The following is a 19,046-nucleotide window of genomic DNA, read 5'->3' on the forward strand; positions in this document are numbered from 1 at the left end:
GATGTTACTAATTCGCCTCGAGCAGTTGTCCGTCATTTTTTGCTCTTTCTCTTGACATTTAGCTTCGAAGCGGCCTCGTCAACGGTACTCCCAGCCCTCTCTTTTACGTCGTGTTTCTCGAGCTCCTGGCGAACGTCATCGGAAACGTCACTTCCAACGCTCGTGCCATGCAGCCAGTCCAGGACCCCGATAGGCGCATAGTTTCCTTTGCCGCCATTCATGGCATGGGCATCGGCTCTCCTCGCCATGCCACTCAGCAAGATGCCAGAGGGGAGGACACTGTAGCCAGAGTAGACGAAGAATTCCTCGAGCGAAACCAAGGCAAGCAAGAGCTGGTAGGTGATGACATGGCAGTGGAGTAGGGCGGCGGACCCGAACAGCGGCAGCCAGTGGTGCAAAAGATAGCAGAGCGGATGGTCATACGTCGCAGCCATGGCGAAGGGCGCGCGGATGCTCAAAGCCCAGTCGCTGTGGTACCTGGCCAGGCGGGAATGCGGACGGTGCAACACGTCGCGGTGGATGTAGTACTGGAAGATCTGAGAGCCAGAGTCAGCAACTTCAGGGAGCAATCGAGGCATGTCATGCTTATCACTTACCCCCCGTAGGACGAACGCGCCGCCAACATTTTTAGCCATCTCGTAAGGAGCTGGGAGCGTTTTTGCGACGCGAAGCGCGCCCCTTATCCGGAGGACTTTGGTCGCGAGCAGTTCAATAGCAAGGTGCAAGGCGATAGCCAGCAAGATGTTGAACACGCTCCACCCTACAAGCCTGAGAAGTCTTGGTGCGCCCAAGCGCCCTGGCAGCCCGACTTGCCCCTGGGCCTTGATAGCAACGGCGAGGCTGGGGACGGCCGTGTCGAACAGTAGCGATACCAGGGCGGGAAGTAGGAAGAAAATGGTGCGGACGGCGAGAGTGCCGAGGACTTCAACCTGCCATGGCGGGTAGGAGATGAGTAGCATGGACCAAGTCATCATGAAGAAGAGGATGTTTAGACGGGTGGACCAGCTAGTGTAGAGGGGAAAGAGGAGATAGGAGAGTAGGGGCAAGCCGAGGATTGTTTCGAGCATGGTTGTGGTGTTGGTGGAGTCGCGAGAGGGTGTAGAGACTTGCGAAGGGCTATCGGGAGGTGTAAAGCGTCATGGTGTTGGATGCGCAAGATGGTGGTGATGGCAAACGTTGGTGTTTTTTGCGACAGGACTAGAAGCTGGCACACCCTGGCGGAAGGTTGATGCCCTATTACGTCAATGGACGGGGATTGCCCTGACGGGTGGGCGGGCAGTCGTCCGGGCGCGCGAGTGGAGGAGCAGCAGGAGAGGCCACGGCAGAATTGTTTCTGAGGCGCGCCAGTGATCCTTTCTCCCTACGAGTTGCAGCTACACCAACCGCCACGCCGGCACCAACACCAGCAACAGAGGCAGCGCCAGCAGCAGCGCCGTCGGTTTGACCGGGGTTGTACGAGGCTCGTTTCCACGGCGCTGGAAACCCAGAGAGGCGTCGCGGGAAGCCAACCCAAAGTCCATGTCAGATACACTCGCAGTATATTGATTGCCCTGTGCAATAAATAACCATATCTGTCTCGTCGCAGGAGTCCAATCTAACCGCCTGCGTCGATAGTTACATTGGCTTCGGACCATTGGCAAAAAACGCCCCTGCCGGCGATCGCCCTGAAGGGTCTGGTCCCCCTCGTGCCAAACCCAACGCCTCTCCCTAGGTCGGTCCTGCGCGCTGCGCTGCGCTGCGTGTGCCGAAATAATATCATCACCACCTACCCGTCCGTACCTTGCCCACCAAACCCAACCCTCTCCACGCCCGTCCCTCTGCCCAACTGATCTTCCTCCCCCAACCCCGTCGCCGGCCCGCTGCCGAGCGTCGCCCTCTCTTGTTCCCTCGCGCGCCAACGCGACACCATGAGCCGCGCTGCCCCTACATCGCCACGGACGAGGACCCCGCTGCTGAAGACGCCGCTCTCTCCCTGACAGACCATATCACCATGAACGGCCACTCGCTCAACCCTCCCTCGCCAGCGCGCCAGCGCCGAGACAAGCCACGCTCAGCTCCCAATTCCACCTCTCGCCGCTCTTCGAATCGCCCTCGCCCCAACCCTGGATCGCCCGAGCTCATATCCTCCCTGATCGACTCCCTCTCTGCAATATCCACCCCAGTCGAGGACCATTTTGAGAGCTTGCCCAGGATCGCCGCAGACACTCATGCGACTGAACCTGTTGCCGCGAAACCTGGAACCCGGTCCCTGACCCGATTCTCAAACGGCGGCTGCAGGGGCAGCGGCTTTGGCGTCGAGTATGGCGTGTACAGAAACGAGCGTTGGGAGGAAGAGAAGAACAACCTGCACATTGACGAAGCGGCCGAGCCGCCAGTCATCAAGACAGCTCCGCCGCCCTCTGGCTTGTCCTCAATCACCGCCCCACATCATCGCCCCAGACGAGAAAAAGAAAGCTCGTTGAAGAATTACATCGTTGCCAAGTCAAAGAGTACCTCGTCGCTCAAGTCGAGGCGGTCGAGTGTCAGCCTGCGCGACGACTCGAGCAGCATCACGAGCAGCATCCAGCGAGGCTTGCGCCGCTACTCGACAAACAGCAGGCATTCAATCGACAGCAAAAACAGCAGAAGCCAAAGCGTTGGCCATGCGGGAGAGCGCGTAAGAAGTAGGGAACCGGAGGCCAAAGGCCTGCACCAAAACAATAACAACAACAACATGTCGTCAATTCGGTCGCCTGGCTCCATTCGATCTCCTGGTCTAGACCTGATGGCGACGTCAGCCCCTAATTCATTGCCGCCCAGTCCTGGAGGAAGTCCCAAATTTCAACGCTCACTTCAGGGTTCTCGGATCGACGAGGTCCCCTTTGAGGAGCCAGTGACTCCGCCCGCCACGACAAAAGTGCGACCTTCGTCGCTCAGCCTCCCGCCAACCACGATTACCAACGAGGACGGTCGACGGTCCCCATGGATCGAGCAATCGATTCCGCTTCGAAACTCGAGCTATCGCCACAGCGCGTCAACAACGCCCGAGCCCTCTCGCAGCGCGTCGAGAACCAAGGCTAGAAACGAATCCAAAAGTCCAGTTGTCATTCATGAAGATGAAGAGCCCCCGAGCGAAAAACGAGACGTCAAGGGCAAGGGCAGGGCGGTTGAAGAGGACGACGAAGCAATTCAAGTGACGAAGCGCATCAAGGAACTCAAGAAACAAAAGGAACTGAGGGAACAGGCAGAATTGAGCAGTCTTTCTGCAGACTCGTCACACGAATCCGATAGCATCGACGATCCCCAGGCGACGAGGAAATCGGCAATGTCGCCCATTTCTCGCGTCCTAGACTTGGAAGAAAGGCCGCGACAAGAGAGTTTGGCAAAGGCACACCGTATGCTTGGTTTGATTTCCAGTGACGGCCCGCCCCCCGTCAATCGCTCCCTCCCGAGCAGTCCCACGGCGTTGGAGCATTCTTCGGTCCGGAATGGAAGCTCCCATGGCGACGACGACGCCGAGCTCCGCCAAAATTACCAAATGGCGCTAGATGCACTGGATCGGGCTGGCGCTGAAACCCCTTCAATTGGGCGAAGCCGGACTGTTCTGGAACGCTCAAATTCGAGTACCACAACAAACACAATGAAGGAGCGGAACAAGAAGTCTCTGGACGACGCGGCGCGCAGACTTGACATCCCCTTCCATTTCAGTCGGACGACGAGCTCGAGCTCGCGTGATTACTTTTCCAGTCCTCCGGGCGGCGCTGACAGCCTGTCCGTGTCGCGTGCGCCGTCCCGGGCTGCAAGCGCTGAAGAATCGGCAGGAGTGCGTGACTCGGTTGCGGTTCTGGCCCCAGGGCCAATCAAACGATCCAATTCGGGCTCCAATGTGAAGAGCAAGCGTTGGTCACATCCTGATACTCCGTTGAAGCTGGAGCAAAAACACATTGAAAAGGCCAACAATACAAGACGGGACCAGATGCCCGTCAAATCGCCGCTAAAGGGTCCGCAGGTGCCCGAGGCCGTCCTGGAGGAGCCTGTTCGACCAGCCAGCGGCGACTCGGTCGATGATGACGTTGAAGCGTTCCTGCACTCGCCTCGCTTGACGCAAAAGGTGCGCGAGCCGACCTCGGGACGCACCATTTGCTTTTCCGAAGTTGGCGACCCAAATGGTTTCGCGGTGCTCGTGTGCGTTGGAATGGGGTTGACGCGCTACATTACGGCGTTCTACGACGAGTTGGCCAAAACCCTCAAATTAAGGTTAATTACGCCGGACCGACCCGGCGTAGGAGAATCTCAGGCCGATCCCAATGGCACGCCACTTAGCTGGCCTGGTAAGTTGTTCAAAGTAAACATTATTTTGACGCCGTCGCTAACCCTGCTCAAGATGACGTCCTCTGCATTTGCGACGCGCTCAAAATCAACAAATTCTCCATCATGGCCCATTCTGCAGGTGCCATCTACGCGCTAGCCACTGCTTTGAGGATGCCTCAACACATCCGCGGTCGCGTCCACTTGCTTGCTCCATGGATACCTCCGTCGCAAATGTCGGCAGTTGGTCTACCCTTGCACTCGACAAGCCCAGAACGCCAGCTTCCTCGATCCCAACGCTTCTTGCGCGTGTTGCCCACACCCCTTCTAAAGGTGGCCAATTCGAGTTTCATGTCCGCTACGAGCGGTAGCATCACGCGAAGTGTCCCCAAGTCTCCGCAGCGTCCAAAGCGGAGAAACAATGGTGCCCGTGAGACGCCTGTGCCATCAGGCCGCGCTTCCTACGTCAAGGGCAACCGTGAGTCGATGATGCTCATGGACCAGGTTCTTCCCAATGGCAGCGCCCTCAACATGGCCGCGATGAACCCAGAAGACCCGAACCACGAAGTCGCCGCGCAAGCCAAAGCTGCCATGACTGCAGCAGAGCAAGAGCGGCGGCGCATCTTCGACACGCGGCTGACAATGGCAGTGTGGGAATTGGCGACGACCAATGCAAATCCGGCTGTAGACTTGCTAGTTTGCCTCGAGCGCACACAAGCCATTGGTTTTCGCTACGTCGACATTACGCGTGCCGTTGTCATCCATCACGGCAGCCGCGATACTCGCGTTCCAGTCGACAACGTGAAATGGCTTGGTCGCACCATGAAGAAGTGTGAGGTGCGCATCCTTGAAGACGAGGGTCACGGTCTCATGGCATCGGCCATCGTCATGGGCAACGTCCTCACTGAGATTGCCCGCGAGTGGGAAGACTGGAATGCGGTGGTTAAGAACACCCGCAGCCGCGACAATCTGCGTGGAGACGCTCTCAACGGGTCGTGAGGAACCGCATCCATTCGCCTGTTTCTCTGTCATCACCAATCGGACTGAGATGATGAGGCTATGCTCGCTCCGTTTGTACCATCATCCAACCTCTCCTCAACCGGCTACCCACCGGCCCGCGCAACCCTTCGGCTACCTTTGTCTTTCTTCTCCATTCTTCTTCCGTACTTGCACTTGCACGTATACCCCTCCTCAAGTGATACCTCTTTCCAAAAAATTTCCGTTTCCTCTTCTTCCTCGCCTTCACTCATATCCCCTATCCGAACGGACTAAAGGACGATCTGGGCAGCATTTGTGTCCTCACGTCTGCGAGATGCAGTGGGCATCAACTGGTCCGTCGGTCGTTTTAATGTTTTTTGTATACGCGGTGGTTGGTGTGTTGGATACAGAGGAACAGAGACCTGCGTGCGCATGTGCGCTTGGTGTGTCTGTTGGCGGCGGCGGTGTTTGTCCATGTCGGTGTAGCTACTACCTCCATATCCTACCTCTTCCTCTCTCCCCCACTGCACACCCTCCTCCTCCCTTCCCTCCGTCACGCCTCTTGTCGTGTGCATTACTGCAGCAGACTGAATGGGCTGGCTGGTCGGCTGGATGTCTAGCAACCCTTGTAATACTAAACGCTACGTAGGAATGAGAGAGATGGATGAATCGTCGAAGCGGCGAATGAGTCAACAGACGCGCAACCATGCCATGTTTCGTGCGAGTAGGGTGGTTCGGCGATGTGACGATACCGAGCTGACGCTTCCATGGCCTGCTAGGAACCATTCCGTCGCATTGGGATCTGACTATTCAATCGGTGCAGGTGACCAGTCACACCAAGCCATCTGTGGTTGTGCTCTTCCTCACATTGACCAGCTCCACAGGGACCAGAATGGGCTCCACCCACTCAATAGGAGTGCTGAAACCCCTCTTCTCCAAGACAGAGATGCCGGTGGAACCGTCGTCCGCTCCATCGACGAGCCTTGCCATTGAAGCGTGGAGACCGTCTTCTTTGAGAACCCCCAACTCTTTGACTGGAATGGAAGCGGGGTCGCCGTCGCTGTTTAGTGGGAGCTTCCATGTCTTGGATGATGAACAGCTAGCTCGTCAGCCATGCCCGAAGCAGTCGGTTTGGCAACGAGGTAGAAGTCGGTGCTGGAAAAACGCCACTGCGTTGGGTCTCTTTCTTCGCCCTGGTAGAACCCCTTCATCGACTGGAGAATACCGAGCTGGTGGAAGATGAAGCCACCTGCACCCTCATCTGACTCGTCGGAAGTTTGCTGCTGACGTCGTTGTTGTGAAGTTCGCTTGGGGGGGGGAAACCAGGAACGGGGGGTGTGGGAGCTGGAGGGCTTGTTCGTATTGACTCCAGCAGAGAAAAGTCCACGACATCGTACCCCGGATGTTTCCCGGCGGTTTCGTCTTCTAGTTCCTCGTCGTCAGCATTCAGTTCTCGCGGGTTGGGGTGAAATCGGTAGAATGCATTGGTCGTACGGCCCAAGGGGATCGGTGTTTGAGCCGGATGCAGCATCTTGTTCAACCACTCTCTGTACTCGGGCTTGTCACAGGCGGCAAGGCTGGCGTTTGAAATGAAGTCTACCAGGCTGGTTGTTGAAGGGGCTGTCGTGAGAGACTGGTGCACCGTTGTCTTTGTGTATTCGATGTACGACTCGAGGTCGGATTTGGATTTGGTGTGGCCGTCTATTATGCGCTGGACTTCCTCGTTCGAGACCCGTCTGCGGTTGAGTTCGTCGTGTATGGATTGCCAGTCTTTGGGCATTGCAGTGGTGGAAGAGAGACCAAAGGGCGACGGGGTGGAATTCAAGAGTGATGAAGAGGGAGAAGATCAGGTGACACGTAAAGCTCTTGGAAGATGTTTGTTGGACTAGACTTCAAAACTTGGTTGCTTTCTTCAAGCACGCCTAGTAAGGTCGTGTTGGTGAGTCATGCGCGATGCGCTACAATTCATCACAAAAACAGGATAACATAAACTAGTGCTGTCATGAGGCGCACTCACCTTGACACCTCAAACACCTTCAAGGCTTGTTTGTAAAGGTCGTACCGTACACAAAATTACGACTGAGAGCTAGCAGCTAAGTAGGAACGGCCGTGGAGTCAAAGAAAAGTTCCATGTCAAAGTAAACCTGACTAAGGGAGCATTCAATGGTCAACGTGAGATTGAACTCAGGGAGAGGCAGTCTACCTAGTCCGACTGACCTTGTTTGACGAGCATCAAAGCTCGGTTAAGTAGAAAAGATGGACAGAGAACGGACAGATGCTGACTTTTCAATGCACAGTATGTCTGACTCAACTCAATGATCTCCGACTGCATGGATTTACCAGTTTAAAGTTGCTAGTGATTGATTGAATTCCAACCAGAGGACCTGCATCCTCATTGCGATTCTAGCAGATGTTCAGAGTGTCGAGGTTGATGGATTTCTAAGTGCCAACTCCTTTGGTTGTATTTAAGCTATGAAAATCCCCCTTCAAAATGTAACACCGCTGGTTTCTATTGGACTTGGAACCTAAGATTCACGTAAAATCTAGCCCTGAAGATTTTCTATGTTATATAGCTGACAGTGATGATTGTGATAAAAACAACTATATGTACAGCTTGAATAATAACGATACCAGATTCATTTCAGCAACGAATCAAGTTTCAGATCAAGCTGTAAATCATTCAAACCAAGCCGCGAATCAAGCCGCAGACTAAGCAGTAAGATTCGTACGCACATCCCAGAATCGTCACCATCTTTTCTGAGGATTCATGCCCATATCCTCCTTTAGTCCACTTTCCACCTCGCAATCAACAGCGGTCCTAGTCTGCATGTTGCCAAGAGCCACTTCAACAACTTCCCAACCGCGGTTCGCTGCGCACCCAAAGCCTGTGCGACCATACCCTTTTTGGATGAAGTCTGCTCATGACTCCTCTTAACTTGATATATAGGTTTTGGCTATTCTCCGCTGCTCTCACCTCAGTCTCTGGATTCCCTTCCTTTTGTTTTCCGCTCTGCTGTCAATTTTTGCTCCAGAAGCTCTCTCTGGAAATCACTCCGTCTGCCAGGCGTCCTACTACACACCTCTCGACGCCATTACAGCCAAAATGTCGTATGACTGGGGTGCCATAATACACCGCAACATTCAGCAAACTAACAGTATCGAGGAGTTCGAAGAAGCTATGCGACAGGAAATTGGCAACGATCGCGACAAGTTCCGGGCAGCCCTCGCATGGGGCGAGGCTGAAAACATAAAGGCTATGAACCGCCTCAACACCCCCTATCCCGTCGAAGAACTTGTAGATGGCATTCACACCATTAACTTCTTCCATAACTCATCACCCGACTACAAAGCCTGGTACGACAAGATGACTCACAACGCACGCCTGCCAATTCCGCTGGGATGTACTAGCAAGGCATTGTACCAACTGCGTCCCTGCCCTGGTGGCCTCCTCCCAGACAACAAAGACAAGGAGGACACCATGGATGAGTACGATATTATGCCACCCTGTTTCCTCGGCGTGAACATGAATGTCCCAGCGCCTCAAGATATTCCATCGCCTGGTAACCCTCTTCCAGCGACGTCTCCCCCTCCTCCAGAGCAGAACGCGGATCAGCGCAAAGAGCAGCGGACAGTCGAGTCAACGGAACTTACAACTTCAGAGGATGGCTCGACTGGCTTTATTTTCTACCAGCTTGGCGCTCTCGAATACACGACATTTCCCACGAGACCTGAGCATTACCCCCCAAGACCGAACGACTTCCTCAGCACAGACTATTACGTTGTCGCCAAGCTTTCAAATTCTGGAATGGCGACAGAGCTCTGGATCATCCAGGATAAGTTCCTCGAGGAATGTGAAGAAGGCGATCGACCCGATGAGCCAGACCAAGACGTGGGAGTCCTTAAATTGGACAATCTCAAGATTTCCATGGCAAGACTTCACAGCGACAACATCCGCTTGCTGGAAAACAGGACCTTCGACACCCCAATTACATGGTTGGAGCAAAAACATGATCAGATGGAGCTGGTCAACCTCAGAAGGATGCCCGATGGCAGTTTGGTCCGACTGACCGTCTTTCCATGAGCATCGATCAAGGTTAGTCAAGATTCCGGACAAAGTGATTGCATAGTTCTGATCTAATATTAGCCTACCCACAGGATTCGTATGGTCATGCTACGAGTCCATCCCCCATCGACTAGGACGCCTGCAGATAAGGTAAGCCGACAAATCAACTCACCAGGCGCTTTCTGACAATCTCAGGGGATTCTTGTCGTTCAGCTCGGTATCTCAGCTTTCCCAGCTGCTGTTTTCCTTGGCTACGACCGGTCGCCTGTTTTGTCCTCTTCCCATGTCTCTTGGATTATTTCGAGTTCCTTTCCCAACCCCTGCAACACGATCTTTTCGTCCTCGACCGTCTTCCCTAGCCCATTTCCCCAACAGTCAACGCTTCTGCCCACCACATACCACCGCTCAAGATCTTCGAAGACTTCATTGAAAACCCCTTGCAAATCAATTGGATATTTCCAACTTTCAGCGCGGAGAGCCTGATTCGTCGGCACAGCTGTGCGCATGGACATCGATCATTAATCAAAGATAGTCGCAAAAGAGGTCTTGGGTAGCTGGCCGGCGATTGTCATCTAGCGGCACGACATCATGAAAGCTACGATCTGAATTTGAACAAGGAGTCTTCAAGCATACTTAATCTGGGTTTTGTGATGTGTGTTTTTGTCAAACAATTGACTTTGCAACTTGCTGCTGGCGTCGCTGGCTTGAAGTTCTCCTTCTGGGCACCCTCGCACTCGGCACTTCCCGTAGATGGACTGGCGTTGGTGCATGTACTCTTGCCGACTCCGAGCGCAACCAACTCCAAGATTTCGTACTCTGGGTGTTCTTCAGGAGTCCTCGCCGTCCGGGCGATGCTCGAGGGCCGAAAAGTCGGTACCACGCACGGTCAGGTCTACCTGAGGGTATCGCGTCCTGCGTTGGGTGACAGAGTGCGTCGCGCCACGCCTTGTACCCGCGGCCTTCGGGTTTCACGAGGTTGAGCTTCATCGTTTGTCGTTTGGTCGTGTGTCTGGAGGAAGGCGGCAGGCATCGAGGCGAAGCTGGTTAGACACCACCACGGGAGCCGATTGGTATCTACATGAGACTGTCCAACCAGGCATACCGCTCGGCCGTGTCATTGACAAGATACTGACGCTGCGCAGGCCCTCATGCGCAAAGCTAGATAGAAGGGGGACGTTCAAGATGGAGATGAGTAGAAGTATGGATCCAGCAGCTCCTGTCCAAGCCAGTTCTTCCTTGAATGTGAAGAGCGTAGTGCTCTTTCCAGAAAGGATAAAAGCAAGCCATCGAAGACACACCCATCTCGCCCAGCTGTTGAGACCTCCCTGCAAAGCTCCATCTCCGTACTCTTAAAGGCAAAGGGAGGATTCAAACACACGGTCAACATGGAAACAAACAGCCAAACTTCCATGCAGTCATCACCGCTCACGATACAAAGCCTCCTCCCAATACACCCAGACGCCCCCATCCTCCCATCCTTCATCATCATTCTCATCATCATTCTCATCATCATTCTCATCATCATTCTCATCATCATCTTCGAGCAGCGGCGGCGGCGGCGGCGGCACATCGCACCAATACCTGACCGTCTCCTCGTCCGCACGCCTCCCGCATCCAGGACGACACACGCCGGCATCATCCGCCCAACAGCGACCCTCAAAGCCGCACGCCCGACAGTCCCACAGCAGCTCCCACGGCAGCGGCAGCGCAAAGACGGTTTCGCCGACCGCCCACGTGCCGGCGCGGTCCAGCAGCGTCCAGAAGCGCACGCAGCGCGCGCAGCAGGGGTGCAGGTCGTTGGGGCACACGGGGTGCTGTGCGGCGCGAGCGAGGCGGGCGGCTTCGTTGTCGTCGTCGTTGGCGGCGGCGTCGGCGGCGGCGGGCTTGTGGAAGGGGTAGGAGATGCCGCAGTGGCAGCAGAACCAGGAGAGGACCCAGGGAGGCGGCGGGGCCGGCAGAATTTGCATTTCGCGGTCTCCCATGGCTGGCGGGGTGGAGGAGGCTAGGAGGCGGTGTAGACTTTCTTGGTGATGCGGAGAGTGGTAGTGGAGGAAGCGTCGGGAGGTTTCTGGTCTTTATAGCTGCGGGTCGTAGAGATGCGGAGAGTCGAGGATGGCGTAACTCGTCGATACTCGACGCGTTCGTAGTTGCAGTTGGGGTTTGCCGGCCGGGTTATGCGGATGGTCGTGCGCATTGTTGGAATGGAGGAACATGGTTGCTTTCTACAACCTTCGAGTCCTTTTAAAAGCTGTCGAAGACTGCCTTGCTGTCCATCGCTTTGCAGCGTGACGGCCCCGGACATGCGCAGCCAACACGCGGGAGCCGAAGAAACTTGGTCGTCGGCCAACTACGAACCTGCCACGCGCGCTCTTTCCATTTTCTTGTTTCTTTGCTCAACTCCTGACGATGAAGCTGCCGCCGCCTCCTGACGCCTTTTCACAGCCCCGACAGTACGCATGCCCACAGCCAACACACTGCCGGCTGTCTAGCGCGCAGGTGCGTCGGCCGCAGTTGTGGCAGATCCACGACTTGTCGCGCAAGTCCGGCTGCCTGTGGTGGGCCGGAGGGGAAGGGATAGAGGCTGACGAGTGGTTGAACGCTGGCATTGTTGGTGCCAACGAGGAGACTGCTGCGGTGTGTGGTGGGTGACTTGATGGCCGAGATTTGACTTGTGGAAAGAGGGATTGCTTCCGGGCTGTTCTCCTCAACCTTGCTCTTCTTGACTTCTGATCTTCACTCGCCCTCCAAGCCAGCAACTACATGTAGTGGCCTCAAAGAATCTCCAAGAACCCTCAACACCAAAAAGGGAAACAATATCTGACAAAACTGGCACGGGACACGCACCTCAAAACGAGGAACAACGTCCCCTTAAATAGTTGCTCCCGTCAGTCCCAACAACATGCCACCCTGCCTACTTGCGTCTGCTAAAAAAACGCACCTCACAAGACCCGCCCGACCCAGCACGCTCAAGCTGCGACAATTCTAAGCCGCCGAAGCACATGCGACGGGTTCGTCGTGCCAAGTAAGGTGGTCGAGGGCGCTAGAGATGTGCGGATGCGAAGCTAGTCGTCCGCAAAGGGCAGCAGCACACAAAAAACGGCAACGTCGCTGCGCTTTTTCCAATCAACCCACGACGGGGCGCTGGCGCCTCGCCTGCTCTTTTTGTAAACGCTGGCAGCTTCTTGAAAAAAGTGGTTTTGGTGGAAGCAGCTTTTGATCTCCTACTCCCACCTCAGTTCAAGCGTTGGGAGGAGGGCATGTGCCAGAGATGCTGCGCGCATGCTGCAAATGTGAAAATACACATATGTATGCACTTTAACGACTTACCTGACGACCTAAACAACACAGCAGATGCAGGGATCAAGTCCATCTGCCACCAAGACTGAAGCCACATCTCTGGCGGGCGCCCAGACGAGGCGTATTCGGGTTGCGCGACGCGGGCCGGCCGGTCCATCCCGATGGCGCGGAGCCGCTAACGTCCTACCTTGGCAACCTAGCTACTCCTTCATACCTGCCAGCCTGTCGACCTGTACATATGCCGGTGCGTAGTGCATGCTGTCAGTCACGTAGCTCGTTCGCATGTGACTGCACTAGGAGGATTACCGGTAGGTGGGTAGAAGGATGCTAGACTGTGCCTGGCAGGTCGGTCGATCGACAGCGCGGCTTCGACCAATGGAGTGGACCCTGAAGCGTAGAGGATATGCAGAATCGGTTTGCGACTAGTTGTTTGCGCCAGTCCTTCTAGGCTATTAGCGAGATGGTTATGTGAGCCATGTGCAGTCAGCATGAGCAGAACCCAAGCGAATCAAAAAGAAAAAAGACGTTGACGTCGTACCGGTGACACGCCGACATCGTCGTCTCAGTCCGCGACAGCCACACCCGCATCCTACATGTACATGTGGCCCTTGACCGAGAGCGTGCCAGCCGAGGCCGTTACCTTGACGGTGGAGCCGGTGCCGATGGTGGTGGTGGTGAGCTTTCTCGAGGGTAGTCAGATGGCCACGAAAAGGTCTCAGTTGTGCGGGGAACTAAGTCGTTGTCTTGTGCTCGCTTTTGACGAGGCACTTTGAAACCCAAAGGAATGGCGATCGATTAACAACGGAAACCCAATGTCTTAAATGTTCATTTTCCTAGGGTATTTTTTTCAGCCGAGGCGGGTCAAAGGTCTTGCCTCTTGAACCGCTTTCGACTCGGCCTTCATTTTCTGTACAACTCGTCAAACGCCTTCTCCTCGCCCAGCCTCTTCTCGACGAGACGGAGCACCTCGGGGTCGTAAATGTCCTCCGGTCGTTTGTCCCCCGTCAAAACCTCCTTCTCGTGTCTCGTCGCCTCCTCTTTGGTCATGCAGACCAAGTCCGTCAGCCGCAGCTTGGAGCTCTTTTGGCCCTCGAAGCGCGTGTCTACCAGGTCCGCGGCCGGCACCGCCCGCCATCGCACGAGCGCCAGCCGCGTGGCCAGGCCCGTGACCACGCTGCGGCCGCGGAACACCTCTTCGACCAGGTAGCCCACGTCTTCCTGGGTGACTGGAATCTTGAGGCCTATCGCAGGGATGTTGAACTTCCGGGCGAGACGTTCTTCGGACCCTTGCAGCGCCGCCAAAATGCCGTCGTACATCTTGTCGCGGGCCTTGGAGGGCAGGTAGTCGTGCGGGTAGCCCGTAAGCTCGAGGATTACGTGGTTGGCGACGCAGAGACCAAAGACGGCGGGCATGGTGCCTAGGACGGGCAGGATACGCACGCGAAAGTCCGGCAGCACGCCGAGCTCGCCCACACTGCCCTTCTTGTACTCGTCGTCGGGAAGGGGCAGAAGTTGAGCTTTGCCCGGCGCTGTCTTCTCGGTGGAGAAGACGACCGGGATGCCGTCTTTGATGCCCTGGGCGCGCAGCCTTCGGCGCGTAGAGCGCGACAGAGGGTCGTCTGTCGACGCCGAAATGTCTCCCAGGAAGACTCGCGTGGGGTCCGACTTGCAGCCAGCACCCATACTTGAGACAACCTTGATTCCTTGCTTATAGCAGTATGCCAGCAGCGCAACCTTGCTATCAATGTTGTCAATGGCGTCCACAACGTAGTCTGGCTTTTGACCATTCCAGTCCGCCAGCAGACGCGTCGCTTCCGACTCGCCAAAAAGCTCATTGCGACAGTCAAAGTGTGTCCATGGGGCAATCTGCTCGAGGCGTTTGCGTATACAGTGGACCTTGGGCGTGCCCACGTCGGCCAGCGTCGCAAGCGCATGACGGTTCAGCGAGGACAGCGTTACTTGGTCAAAGTCGATGAGGCGCAGCTTGGAGACGCCGGACCGCGTCAGCGCGGCTACAGCGTGTGATCCAACACCTCCGCAGCCGACGACTATGACGAAGGAGTTGCGCAGTTTGGCGAGGCCGTCGTCGGTCAAGAAGACGCGGTTGCGGGCCAGCTGTTCGAGGATGAGTTCTGAGAGCTCTAGTCAGTCGCGTAGCCCGGCAATTGTAGGAATAATAGCCACCTTCGTCGTAGTCTCCATTGCGCGCCCTCGTGGCCAGGGCCACGCTGCGCTCATCCTCTTTGCTCAAGGTGTTGGTTTCGGCCGCAGCTCCATACTCTGTCAGCTTTTCTTCGTGAGTCAGGACCTCTAGGCATTCGCGCCGGGTTTCTTCATCATCCGTACCCTGGTCGCCACATGCTCCTGTCCAATTTCAGGAATGTGTGATTTGACTCGAGCGACATTGTATTTTCGACGCGCCGCCTGGTATCCGAGCACAAGACTTGCGGCCAGTGCACCAGAGGCCACAGCGGTCATGGCGAGGTGCGCATTGTGAGAGGAAGGCGTCCTCGATATCCACGAGGACATCTTGGGCGGGTTGCGTAGGAAGTGTCGTGGAGCAGCAAAAGATGATGGCTGTGGAATGACGAAGCTCGCCGGGTCGGCATTGGCGTCCGTGCCGAGCCGCAGCCGCAGATCCCAGCGTCAGCCTCTCCGTGTCAGCAGAGCCGCCAGACCCAGACTTTTGGACAATTCCATTGCCCTGCATTTCCAAACAAAACAATCACATCAGGGGCCTGTTGCTGGCTCACCACGGACACATTCGAAAGGCCCTTTGTCTCAACTTGTCATTGCTGCTCCCAACCATGTTCGCTAATTTCATCCAGACAACGCATCGCTCCTAACCAACCCCATCACGCGCTTAATCCCTTTTTGCTTCGCTTGCCCAAAGAGGCCATGCGACAGCAACCATTCTGCAATCTTGGATGCCAGAGCTTTGCTGGCTATCACCGTGTGCCGCCCGCAGTGATTACTCCCAGCTCCGCCCCTGTCGATGCTAGGGAAATTATATGTACTTGAGTTTTTGGCAATGAAAGGAAAGGAGAAGAAAATATGTTACAGAAGGAGAGAGAGAGACCACATTCTTTCGAAGAAGTGGCCGAGTAAGAAGCGATCGCTGGACGTCCAGGAACTCGTCATCGTGCTCGGTCTGTTCAAACATGCTTTGCGCCATACGCCAATGCTAATGTATCTTCAAAAGAAACCTAAGGAAAGGAGGTTTGTGGCCTGTTGAGGCCGAGGGCTGTTTGAAAGGGCTTTCACCGCTCCCACGAGTCACGTTTACTGGCGGAGTCACGTCCAGGAGGATCGGGGTTTCGCACCTGCAAGGGGCGTTAGAGACTATGCGGACCCACGTTTACATGTCTCGGAAACTCACATTCAACGTCCTCGTGTAGTCGCGGTTGTCCTCGATGGAGATTATGCTTGCGTGACTTCCGTTGTCGTTTTCCATGAAGGGGAAGGGATTTAGGCGTTGGTCGTGGAATAGCGGCCGGCTATTCCGTCTCTCTGATATGGGTGTCATTGAGTCTGACGGATCGTTGGAGCTGTTTCGTGTGTTGATTGGCGGCAAAGTCGCGCTATAGTCCTTTTCTGCCGACTTCAAAAGCCCTGTTCGGCTGAGCGTGCTCACGTTCCTCTGAGGTGGGTGGTTTCCATCGGCATCTTCTTCGCTTCCGGCTTGTGCGTTTCGACGATGGCGCAAAAGGAACCACGTCGCAATTCCAACAATCAGAGCGATTCCGGCAAGTCCTCCTATTACTGCACCTGCAATCTGGCCTCCTGATACAGATGCTTTCGTTGAAGAGCCAGAACCGGTCGATGTATCGTTGGCTCCAGGCACGGACGTTACAGTTTGGGTAATGACGTTTCCCCCCTGCGTGACAACCGTAACTTGAGTAATGGCTGATGAGGATTTGATTGATGTCGACAGGGTTGATTCTGAACTCGAAGACTCGGAAGATTCGGTTGTTGCAGCGGCGCTGGGCGAGCTCTTGGTCGACTCGGATGTCTGTGTCTGTAAAAACTCACGTCAGAACCAGGCCTTTGAAACAGCAGTAGAAGAAAAGGCAGTCCCATCGTACAGAGCTAGGTATTGTGGAGGAAGAGGTGGAGGTAGAAGTGGAGGAGGGTACGACAGTGATGAGCTTTGAGACTGTGTGGTCCACAGACACAGTCTTTGTATCGACCACCGTCGACGATGGAACAGACGTCTGCACCCATTATTAAGACGCGATCTCCAGGCCGTCGCCATGAAAGAAACAAACACGTCGCAAAAAGGATTCAGGGGCTTGGTCAAGGGCGAAAAGAAAGTCATGGTGTCGGTGGTCGATGCAGTGGGACTGCCGGCGAGAATCAAGGACTTACCGAGCTGGGTTCGGCGCTCGTTTTCGCTGCTGTAGATGCGGCCACGGTCCCCGAAATCGGTGCATCGGCTCTGATGTAGCCATAGAGGTTGTCATCCGAGTTTCCACAAGATTCGTATCCATAGCCTGGACAAGTGGTGTCGCACTTGCTCACGTCCTCCTGAGCCGATGGTGCATAGTTTGAACACCAACAGTTCTTGCCTTGGACGATGGCAAATGCGTATTTTTTGCATTCGTTGTAGCAATGTCCATTGGATTGAAAGGTGTAAGTGTCTGCGGATCACGTTAGCGTGGTGCGACTGGGCCGGCGCGATGAAAGACGTACCCTGGAAATTGCCCGCGCCAGTGTTCTGACTCGAGCAGTATTCCTGAGAGAGAGCGTGTGCTTGTGCTAGGAAAAACGCCAGGAAGAACAAGCGTTGGATGACGTCTTGCCACGACGATAGTTTGGAACCCATCTTGACGCCGTCTGTCAACGCGAATTTGATGAGAGACTAGATTTTTTGATCGGCGTATCCCTGAAACGACTGTCAACCGCCGGCAAGCAAGTCAATGCGCCGTGTTGAAAGGGTCGAGAGGCAGGTCTGCCCGTGTTGATGCAGGATTGTCACGATGTCGGTGCGAGTTGGACACTTGTTGGGGATGCTCTTGATTCACGACGTCCGGACGAGTGAAGCCAGAGCTGGCACTGCAGGTGGCCGTCGAGGCTCGCGGCAGCTCGTAGAGTCAAACGAAGGGTCGCGGCGGGTTTGTGGTGGTGACGAGTTAGATGGTCCAGGCAGGCGATCGACGAGGAAGCGAGGAATGGAGTCCCGCTGGGCGAAGAAAATGGGCTTCAGCGACGGGTCAGCATTTCTGCAACCACGGAGAGCGGAATGAGGCAGTATCAGGCGAGCGGCCAAAAGGAATTGGCAAGTGATGACAAGGGAAGAGAGATGCGAAGGTGAAAGTGTGGATGTGCAGAGAGGTGTGCGAGAGGGAATGGATGGGAGGGTTTCCATGGCGCGGCTGGGAGGGAGCACCCTGCATGCGGCCGACCAGGGCCGTCAAATGCACAAGGACCAGCTTTGTGCACTGCCTGAGCCGGCGCCATGCAAGGCGCGGAAAAGAGACGCAAGAAAAAAATAAAATCAAAAATACCTAATACGAGTGACGCACCAGAAAAGAAACGCGCGATTCCCGGGCGGCCGGAGTGACAGAAGTGCCGCCCTGTGTCGATGATTGACCTGAGGAACGTGGTTTGTTTTTGGTCTCGGGGCGTGTCAATGGGGCATGGGCATGACAGAATGGAAAGATGCGAGGTGAAAATTTGGCAGCACGGGCAGGCGCAGCGCAGGCGGAGACAGGCAGCGGAGACGGGGACCTCTGATAGAGAGATGGTCCGGTGACAGGACAGGAGAGGGGTGGATCGAAGAGAGCGGCTGCGGCGATAGCGCTTTTGGAGAGCGAGGTGGTGAGGTCGACCCGGCAGTGCGGATATATTGCTGGCTGGCGATGTGGGGCGAGGAGCGGGGGAGGTGTGCGAGTGCGGTAGTGCGAGTGCGAGTAGTGGAGTTGTCAAACGAATGGAAGAGAGGGACATCAAGGACTGAAAGGAAACGCCGGCGTGAAGCTGCAAACCAAGGGGCGAGCAGGAAGAGAAGGTGGGAGAGCTGGAGCTGGAAGAAAGAAGAGGGCTGATAGATGGTGATTGGGCGCGAGCAGGCGGAAGAGCCGTAAGCCAACCGCAAAGTGGAATTGGTGCTGTTGCTGCGGCTGGGAGTGCTGCCGATCAACACGCAAGCCGATCTGGCCGTGAGCATTCCAACATGCACATGTTCTCTACAACATCTCCAACCGCATCAGGTCGCCTTTTCCCTGTTTCCCGTCTGGAAACGGAAACCCTCGACCAAGGACGCCCCTACACCTGGTCCCCAGTCCCCACGCCATCAGCGGCTCAACCCACAGCGTTTGTTATACTACATGGCTATCTCTGCCCACCTGACAACGGCTTGGCTTGCCGCACCGTGCATGAAGACTGGCCGTGGTGTTGCTAAAAATGAGCTTGTGCGCGA

At 55.5% G+C, this 19,046-nt stretch overlaps 9 protein-coding genes across 9 annotated transcripts; 4 read left to right on the forward strand and 5 right to left on the reverse strand.

The window, feature by feature from the left end:
- Positions 1–32: 32 nt before the first annotated feature.
- On the reverse strand, positions 33–1,082 carry BKA78DRAFT_250579 (uncharacterized protein; the record flags this gene model as incomplete). Its single annotated transcript, XM_066884588.1, has 2 exons — positions 33–536; positions 597–1,082. Coding segments are annotated over 2 exons (990 nt in total), but the record flags the coding sequence as incomplete, so codon positions are not given.
- A 908-nt stretch (positions 1,083–1,990) lies between these two features.
- Positions 1,991–5,286, forward strand: BKA78DRAFT_352703 (uncharacterized protein; the record flags this gene model as incomplete). Its single annotated transcript, XM_066891407.1, has 2 exons — positions 1,991–4,310; positions 4,364–5,286. 2 exons carry the CDS (start codon positions 1,991–1,993, stop codon positions 5,284–5,286), a joined length of 3,243 nt encoding a protein of 1,080 aa, XP_066744203.1.
- An 816-nt stretch (positions 5,287–6,102) lies between these two features.
- On the reverse strand, positions 6,103–7,168 carry BKA78DRAFT_379663 (uncharacterized protein). Its single transcript, XM_066892946.1, has 2 exons — positions 6,663–7,168; positions 6,103–6,609 (listed from the first exon to the last, which is right to left on the reverse strand). Exons 1-2 carry the CDS (start codon positions 7,043–7,045, stop codon positions 6,330–6,332), a joined length of 663 nt encoding a protein of 220 aa, XP_066744204.1. The 5' UTR covers positions 7,046–7,168; the 3' UTR covers positions 6,103–6,329.
- Positions 7,169–8,368: 1,200 nt separating this feature from the next.
- BKA78DRAFT_352705 (uncharacterized protein) lies at positions 8,369–9,346 on the forward strand (the record flags this gene model as incomplete). The annotated part of the gene is made up of 1 exon (XM_066891408.1): positions 8,369–9,346. The coding sequence occupies one exon, from the start codon at positions 8,369–8,371 to the stop codon at positions 9,344–9,346; it is 978 nt and encodes a 325-aa protein (XP_066744205.1).
- Positions 9,347–9,968: 622 nt separating this feature from the next.
- On the forward strand, positions 9,969–10,360 carry BKA78DRAFT_313954 (uncharacterized protein). The gene has a single exon (XM_066888426.1). It carries the CDS (start codon positions 9,979–9,981, stop codon positions 10,306–10,308), a length of 330 nt encoding a protein of 109 aa, XP_066744206.1. The 5' UTR covers positions 9,969–9,978; the 3' UTR covers positions 10,309–10,360.
- A 150-nt stretch (positions 10,361–10,510) lies between these two features.
- Positions 10,511–11,418, forward strand: BKA78DRAFT_132661 (uncharacterized protein). The gene has a single exon (XM_066882624.1). It carries the CDS (start codon positions 10,714–10,716, stop codon positions 11,332–11,334), a length of 621 nt encoding a protein of 206 aa, XP_066744207.1. The 5' UTR covers positions 10,511–10,713; the 3' UTR covers positions 11,335–11,418.
- A 2,107-nt stretch (positions 11,419–13,525) lies between these two features.
- Positions 13,526–15,154, reverse strand: BKA78DRAFT_331426 (uncharacterized protein; the record flags this gene model as incomplete). The annotated part of the gene is made up of 3 exons (XM_066889875.1): positions 13,526–14,757; positions 14,810–14,933; positions 14,972–15,154. 3 exons carry the CDS (start codon positions 15,152–15,154, stop codon positions 13,526–13,528), a joined length of 1,539 nt encoding a protein of 512 aa, XP_066744208.1.
- Positions 15,155–16,880: 1,726 nt separating this feature from the next.
- On the reverse strand, positions 16,881–17,698 carry BKA78DRAFT_132685 (uncharacterized protein). Its single transcript, XM_066882625.1, has 2 exons — positions 17,318–17,698; positions 16,881–17,265 (listed from the first exon to the last, which is right to left on the reverse strand). Exons 1-2 carry the CDS (start codon positions 17,448–17,450, stop codon positions 16,982–16,984), a joined length of 417 nt encoding a protein of 138 aa, XP_066744209.1. The 5' UTR covers positions 17,451–17,698; the 3' UTR covers positions 16,881–16,981.
- A 411-nt stretch (positions 17,699–18,109) lies between these two features.
- BKA78DRAFT_132814 (uncharacterized protein) lies at positions 18,110–18,969 on the reverse strand. The gene has a single exon (XM_066882628.1). The coding sequence runs from the start codon at positions 18,792–18,794 to the stop codon at positions 18,255–18,257; it is 540 nt and encodes a 179-aa protein (XP_066744210.1). The 5' UTR covers positions 18,795–18,969; the 3' UTR covers positions 18,110–18,254.
- Between the last annotated feature and the right edge of the window lie 77 nt (positions 18,970–19,046).

The sequence above is a fragment of the Phyllosticta capitalensis genome (genome assembly GCF_038381095.1).
Source record: "Phyllosticta capitalensis strain CBS 128856 chromosome Unknown BKA78scaffold_5, whole genome shotgun sequence".
Classification (NCBI taxonomy): Eukaryota; Fungi; Ascomycota; class Dothideomycetes; order Botryosphaeriales; family Phyllostictaceae; genus Phyllosticta; species Phyllosticta capitalensis.